Source organism: Micromesistius poutassou, assembly GCF_964030765.1.
Source record: "Micromesistius poutassou genome assembly, chromosome: 3".
NCBI lineage: Eukaryota > Metazoa > Chordata > Actinopteri > Gadiformes > Gadidae > Micromesistius > Micromesistius poutassou.
This window is the reverse complement of record NC_140273.1, coordinates 1,928,352-1,936,105: the sequence shown is the minus strand read 5'-3', so window position 1 is coordinate 1,936,105 and position 7,754 is coordinate 1,928,352. Positions and strand designations below refer to the sequence as shown.

General features: G+C 45.9%; 1 protein-coding gene and 1 pseudogene across 2 annotated transcripts in view; both read right to left on the bottom strand.

The window, feature by feature from the left end:
- Nucleotides 1-1,188: 1,188 nt before the first annotated feature.
- On the bottom strand, nt 1,189-5,548 carry LOC311340456 (ral guanine nucleotide dissociation stimulator-like 3; annotated as a pseudogene). The gene is made up of 2 exons: nt 5,369-5,548; nt 1,189-1,568 (listed from the first exon to the last, which is right to left on the bottom strand). The product of its transcript is annotated as a ral guanine nucleotide dissociation stimulator-like 3 (transcript).
- Nucleotides 5,549-7,717: 2,169 nt separating this feature from the next.
- odad3 (outer dynein arm docking complex subunit 3) overlaps nt 7,718-7,754 on the bottom strand; it is a gene marked incomplete at its 5' end in the record, with an annotated part of 9,228 nt that continues 9,191 nt past the window's right edge. The window contains one exon of the mRNA XM_084465505.1: nt 7,718-7,754. This exon is cut by the window's right edge and continues 89 nt beyond it. Within this exon, the coding sequence (XP_084321631.1) occupies nt 7,725-7,754 (30 nt within the window). The 3' untranslated portion in view covers nt 7,718-7,724.

The window sequence follows — 7,754 nt, the reverse complement described above, 5'->3', positions numbered from 1 at the left end:
AAGGAAGTCTGCTCTACAGAGCAGAGCAGGAAGACGGGCTGTCTCCCGCAGCCCAGATATGAGGGCTTGTGTTTGACAACATGTTGAAGACGACAACCGTTTTGTCTCGTAATGTATCTCCTTGGTAAGACGCCTTGAAGAACACAAAACAGCACAGAAAGGTCAAACTGCGGGCAACTTCTGGGTGGCATGTGGCTTAGGAGGTTGAGCAGGTTGGCTGGTAACCTGAGGGTTGCTAGTTTGATCCCAGGCTCCTCCTAGCTGAGTGTCAAAGTGTCACTGAGCGAGACGCCTCACCCTGACTTCTCCTGACGAGCTGGCTGTCGCCCTGCGTGGCTGACACCGCCGTCAAGGTGTGAATGCGTGCATGAATGTTAGGCCATAATTTCAAGTGCTTTGAGTGCCCACTGGTAAGAAAAGTACTGTACAAATGCAGTGCATTTACTATTTAACTTGTATTGGTTAAGCCGTTATTAGGATTAGGTAGGTAAGGTAGCATGGCTTAAGTTAAAGCAACAAAGCAGCCTTTCATTTATGTTAAGTTTTCAAGTGCCACTTAAACAATGCACACAAGCAATGTTTTAACCTAGACTAAAACTTGAAAGTGACATTCCAGAGGTCAACGGTTTAAGATAAGCCCGAATCAGAAGATAAGCACAATACATCTCACTCAAACCTGGAGCTGATTAGATAAGAATATAGTTCTGCATTTTGAACACGGGTTGAATGAAGTGGATTCTTAACACATTACATTTCAGAAACATTTCAAAACGTTGTGAGACAAAACTGTATCACTGAGGGTCATGTTGCAGGCCATGTCCCTAAGTATGCGGTCTTATTATTCAGGCCAAAAGAAAATAAAGATATATATACACAACAAATAGCACAACAGGCCAGCACAATCCTATCGTCCATGAAAATAATGCTAAACTAAAGCCCTGATGGACAAAAGTACCAATGACTGAATGGTAATCGGACTGCAATTATGGAGCGTTTTTCTAACCAGTGGCCACTCAAAGCACTTTACAATACTGCCTCACATTCACACACTGAGTCAACCCCTCAAGGCGACAGCCGGCTCGTCAGGAGCAGTCAGGGTGAGGGCGTCTCGCTCAGGGACACCTCGACACTCCGCTAGGAGGAGCCGGGGGTCAAACTAGCAACCTTCCGGTTACCAGCCGACTGGCTCTACCTCCTGAGCCACATTCGACCGTTGTCCCTGACGATGTGCTCTGGGTTAGGGCTAGGGAGGGGTGCGGACCTCTTGAAGAGCAGCTCTATGAGGGCGCCGGCCGTGGTGAAGGCCCGGTACGTGGCCAGGAACACGCGGGTGAAGTCCGGCTCGCGGTGCTCCGGGTCCAGCAGGTGGTCCACCAGCCGCTCCAGGGTCGCCGCCTTCAGCCGGCGCACCTTCACCGTGTGGTACTGGATGAACCCCGCCGGCCCCGTGGGGGTCCCGGGCGTCTGGGGGGGTCTCGGGGGGGGTCCGGCTCCACGGGCTCCCGGTGCAGCGTGATGCCGAACACCGCCCCCTCCTCCACCTCCTCGCCCCACTCCTGCACCGGGTCCTGGAGGGACAGGGACGAAGAACCAGGGTGAGACACGCAGCCGGGGAGGACCGGGAGTGAGAGGCCCGGAGGTGAGACACCCGGACGCCCAGGAGTGAGGCGCCCAGGTGTGAGACTCCGAAGACCAGGTCGATGGGAGACTGACAGCGGTCAGTCTAAAGTCCTGACAGCTGTCAGTCTAAAGTCCTGACAGCTGTCAGTCTAAAGTCCTGACAGCTGTCAGTCTAAGTCCTGACAGCTGTCAGTCTAAAGCCCTGACAGCTGTCAGTCTAAAGTCCTGACAGCTGTCAGTCTAGGCCAGTGGAGTACCTGTTGACTATAGGGCCAAAATCTGAATCACTGCAGCAATGGTTCTCAAATGGGGGTACACGTACCCCTATCGGTACTTTGGAGTACTGCAGAGGGTACTGAGAATAGTTCACAAAAAAATAACGCAAACTCTTTTCTTTTCGCCCTGAGCAAGTTTAAATTCTGAAAGTTAGAATATCGAGAAACTGGTAGAAACGTCAATCTGAAAACAAGAAGAAAGGAGAAACTTTGAAAAAGACAGCTCATCCAGAAACACCAACATGTCGTCAGATCCAGGAAGAATATGTTATATAGAATATATCTTAGATTTTGCATCTCAGCGCTATCCTCGTTTCAGGTGGGCGTCGGCTGAGCACTAATGAATACTTCAGACGGAGGGACATCTTCTCAGGAGGAGACAGGTGAAGTCCAGACTTGTGCGTCAGGGGACGTTTTTAGATCCAACTGGAGAGGACTGTAATCGCGATGTAGGGAGACGCGCTAATGATTCACCTGCATGATGACAGGTTGTACAGCCGTCATTTAAATCGTGTGTTGTGCTGAGTGTGTGTGTGGGTGATGAGTATGACACACACACACACACACACACACACACACACACACACACACACACACACACACACACACACACACACACACACACACACACACACACACACACACACACACACACACACACACACACACACACACACTTTGGCGATGAGTGGTGATGAGTGTGTTGTGATGAGTGGTCAGACCATTATACAAAACACAGAGCCCCAGGATCGCATTATCCAGCCGGTAAACAAGTTTGCAGTTTGGCGATGTGGGAAAAACAAATCAGTTTAATTTACAGATTACACGTGACCACAACATGAACGACACCATAAGAAACAAGTGTTTATGCCTTATTATCATCAGCATCATAAACGACTTATCAGACAGTATTATTACAACTTTATAATAGGCCTACGCGCCAAGCGAAGACGCGCATTTCACCAGGTCAAACTTTTCAAAGCGCGTTATTGTCTTATTTCGTCAAAAAGATAACATATTATTACAAAATAAATAGTTATTCGACCATTTCATATTAATAACACAACAAACAAACTCACCATTGACAAGTGCCATTTCCCCATGTCTCAGAGCGCGGAGAGGCGCACGGATCCTTCTACAAGATCAGGAAGACGCGTCTCCATGAAAACTGACCGGCTCGGATCTCAGAATAATCCATTGAAATACGAGGTGCTCGTTCACCAGGTGGACTAGAGGTGGACCAGAGAGGCTCTAGAGAGGCTACAGATGGACCAGAAAGACTACAGGTGGACTAGAGGAGTTCAGGTCCTCCGCGCCGTTCCTCTGGCGTCCCTTCATCCATTTTCATTAAAACTAACTCCACACATGAACAGCGAGGCTGACAAAGTCCTGCCCGGCTGTCGGACAGAAGTTTGGAACGAGGTCGAGGAAAAGGCAAAAGCCCGATTGATGCCTGGGGTTCTGGAGCGGACGAATCACACCCCTAGTGGGCGGGGCTTCAAAGTCTAACCACCGGGATGGAATTAATGACGTATTTATTGACTCGCTCACTGCAAGATCAAGTACTGCAGTTAGAAAGATCCCAGGGTTGGCCTTCTACCAATCAGGACAAGCCGATTAGTAAATCCTGGCTCCGTGCATTCAACACTGCTCTGCAAACGCCTTCTCGTCATTCTCATGGAGGACCTGACGTCTCCAGACAGAGAGATTACGCAGCAGCTCAAGCCATGAGGGTGTGGGGAAAAAGTAAATAGCCTACCAGAAAACAGGTTGGATGGCTTCCTAATGCATCCCTTTAGCGTGCACAATGCGAGGCAGCATCAATACACCATCAACAGTAGCCTACTCGATGCTCCCAGAGTGCAGGGTCAGGTGCCAAATGTGTCGTCTGGCCCAAACATCAGGATCATTGCCTGTATGTATGTATGTATGTATGTATGTATCTATCATGTATGTAGGCCTATGTATGTATCTATGTATGTATGTATGTCAATCATGGCACCCACCCATTGCACTCCTGACCATCCCTGAATGAGGGACCCCCCACTCTGAAGGAGGTGTCCCCCACGCTGCGTTCCATCTCTAGATCTCTTCCCTGCTCTTCAGAGTTTTTTCTTGCTCTCTGGGGGGCTAGGGTCAGGGAGGGGCGGGGGGGGTCATAAACACACGGCCTGTTAAGCCCTTTGAGACTGTATCTGTGATTGAGGGAAATAATAATAAACTTGAACTGAACATCAAACAGGTGTATTTTCAGGCTTTGATTCTCTGATACTCAGAACGGGCTTGGTGCTTTATAATCTTTATAATCTGTGGGCCGCTGCTTGTAATTAGGCAGAGATTCTCTGGAAAGGAGAAAATGAGACACTTGTCTGCTAATGAGCAAGTCCTGGGTAACGAGTCTCATCCCTGTGACATGTATCTCCATGGAAACTAAACGATAATGACAGCCAGGCCATCGGCCTTCATTAAACTGATTACACACATGGATGGGTGGTGATGCAGGGGATTACCAAACTATTGGTGAGCGATCACCAAACTATTCCCACATTTTCCCTCTGAGTTTTAATCCAAGCCTCATTTGGATCAAAGCAGCAGGTTTGTTGTTGCATGAAGGTTTTCCATCCAAAAAAAAAATCCCAGAAAAGCATTTAACTTCTGATAAGTTACAGAAGTAAACATAATTCATATATTCAGATTGTGAAAATAGCTATATTAGTTTTTATCAAAGTATAATGAAATATCTACAAATAATTTAATTAATCATTATCAGACTGAACAATAACTTAAATTAACCTCAAATGCTTTCATTTAAATATAACGGATGCATCAGTGAGAATGAAATTTTAAAACTTGATGTCTTTAACCTTAACTAAACTTAACCGGGCAAGCCGAGACAAACAAACTCTTATTTACAACGACGAGAGCCAGACGGGGCTGGAGGAGAAGGCCGGCCAGTGGAGTCTGTATGATAACCACCCGATCATCATGACAGTTAGCTTTACAGTGAGATGAGGGGGTTTATGACACTGTTGACAGAGCAGTGAATGATTCACCAGGTCATCCAGGAATGACTGTATGACTTCCCTAAAGCAGGATAGTCCACCGTTCAAAGACAATATACTGCAGTAGGACGTGCCTGCCACTCCACAAATCATATTCAAATCATAGAAAATATGACGATATGATCTGCGTGATATCAGGTGACCCGACTACACATGGCCTGTTTATGACGGCGGTGACGTCAACACGGACATCCCTCTAAAACACGATACCATGAAAACGCACTCAGACCTGCCACTCAGGTGACACCCTAAAGCCCTTCCTATTGGCCCAGCCCAGCTCTGGAACCAACATGGAGGAGCAGAGGTTAGAGGTGACATATTATACCACCAGACGCGAGTTTGATTAGCCCTTACAAGTCGTTTTGAAAACCTGGATCCAACATGGAGGAGCAGGAGGAGCAGTGGACTCACCTGTGCATGTGAGTCACAGTCGAGGGTGTGGAAGCTCTTCAGCCAGACGCCGGGCTGGGGGTCCAGATGGGCGTCTCCGTGGTGGGCCGCAGTCAGGCAAAACAGCCTCCGCACCCGGGCCCTCAGGCCCCAGGGCTCCAGGCGGCCCTCAGGGTCACAGAGGGCCAGGTAGGTCCGCATGTCCCCACCGGGAGTCCAGGGGCCGGTCGGAGGGCGTTAGACCGTCGCCATGGTCACCGCTTGAGTCTGTCAGAGGAAGGAGAGAGTGAGGATGATGAGCAATGCTGTTCAAAAGTTTTTCTTTTAAATTATTAATTGTTTTAAATATATGTTTTTTGAATTTTGAATCAATTTAGTTGTAAATTAAATTTAAACAATAATTTAATTAAAAAAACAACTGATAATTTAACTGTCATTTAATTATTAATGGTTTAAATTTAATTTACCACAAAATTGATTTGAATTAAATGCAATGGGGAAATTACATTGCGACTTGTGACTTGATTTGCCAGGCAGAGACAAAACAATGTCCCGTCTCTCTAGATGTTTCTGGTAAATTAACCAATTTGGACGGTGAACTAGATTCTGTGTAAAAGGGGCTAGTTGTGTTTACCAGTTAACACCAGGACACCACCACAATGCATCAATTGTTATCCACATGGTGACATACATTTCTACAATGTTAAGTCTGCGTTCAGTATCATCGTCAATGGGTTTTACAGCGTCAGACTCAGTGGAAGAAATGCAATACAACCGGTTATTTCAGAAGAGGAAATCCTTTCCTTTAACTTGCTACTCAAGCAAAACACACCAATACTAGGCTGGGACTGTATTGTATAATATATTCTATAAAAGGTCCTAATGTAATCTCACAAAAAAAACGTATTTTTCACAGGCCCTCTACCAGCTGATAATAAAGCAGTATTCATCCAATTAGTAATTTCCAACTTCAATTAAGTCTCCCCTACTTTAACCAAGCTGACATCAGTAAATATTAGGCTACTCTAGATAATATTAATTTAAACTAAAGTAGAGAAACACAACATGATTCGGGTCGGCCTGGCTATAGTTCACCTTATTGCGTTGGTTGCACCTCGTAAGTCCTGATGAACGCCATTGAGAGACAGAGCGGTTTCTTAATGTCCTGACGGTCGGACCGGCGGCCAGACACTGAGCGCGTCTCCGCTGAGCAGCCCTATTGTTCTGTGTGGTGGATGGGGATTCGTGTGTTTGTGTTGGAATGTCCTCCTCCCATTTCGGCTCTCTGCCCCATTTGATTATCATTCTGTCAGGTCGCATCATTCCACTTCGATGCTCTCTTTATCTCAATAAACCAACAGGACATTTGTTTTCTTTCTTTCTGGGACTTCAAAGTATAAACAGGATTCCTGAGTAATTCCTCCACCGTCAATGGCCTTGTTTGTTTCTTCGTGATGTTTGATATTTGCACATAATCAGAGTTAGGTTTGATGATGACTTAATTAGATATTAGGGAGATGTGATGGTTTGATGCGGACAGCTCGTACCTTCACTGCGATGAGAACTCTCCTTTTCCAGCTATAATCAAGCTGCCGTTCCTAAGGTCATCTTTAATGTTTAACTTTATATTCTGGCGCCGAGGCAAAATATGTAATAGGATAAACCATGATGATAAAACCAGTCATGGCCACTGGGACAGAGCGAGAGAGTCAAACTGTGAACAGGTGCACGTCGTGACTCTGATTGGTCAATCACTCAACGTGACGTATGGGACCGGACAATACACACCCAATCTCGAATGGAAAATCAAAACAAATTGGATGTACATTTATTTTAATTTTATTTACATTGAAATTAATATTTCAACTCATTTCAAAACATTTAATAGCAATTAATTGTTTTTGCTTTTTTTATTTCGTTTCTTAAAAGTATGACGTAAAGTTGGTGATCAGAAAAGCACACTGGTTCGTCACCAGGTGAAATGTTACCTCAGACAACACTCTCAGACTTAATTGTGTTGTTGCCGTTTGGTTGTCGTGTCAGACATTACTGACGTCAGTAACAAACACCGTCTATTATGCCTCACTACACAACAGCCTTCAGACGCGCGACAGCAGGTCAGAGGATCTACCTCTCAGCTCCTGCCTGCTAATGAAAACACAATCAACCCACTGCAAAGCTAGAAGAAGTAAACAATATTAATAACTTTATTAATAGTTCTACAATAAGGAGAGTACCAACAATATTCTGAATTGGCAAATTCATCAACTAGAACAAAACATGTTTATTCACGGTGGGGAACTCAACCCGGTCGCGTTCCTCAGACCACAGCCCTGCCCTGACACTGAATGAGGACCCGGGTTCAGGAGCAGAAGGTTCACTTCTTCTTCTTCCTGGGCTTCTTCTT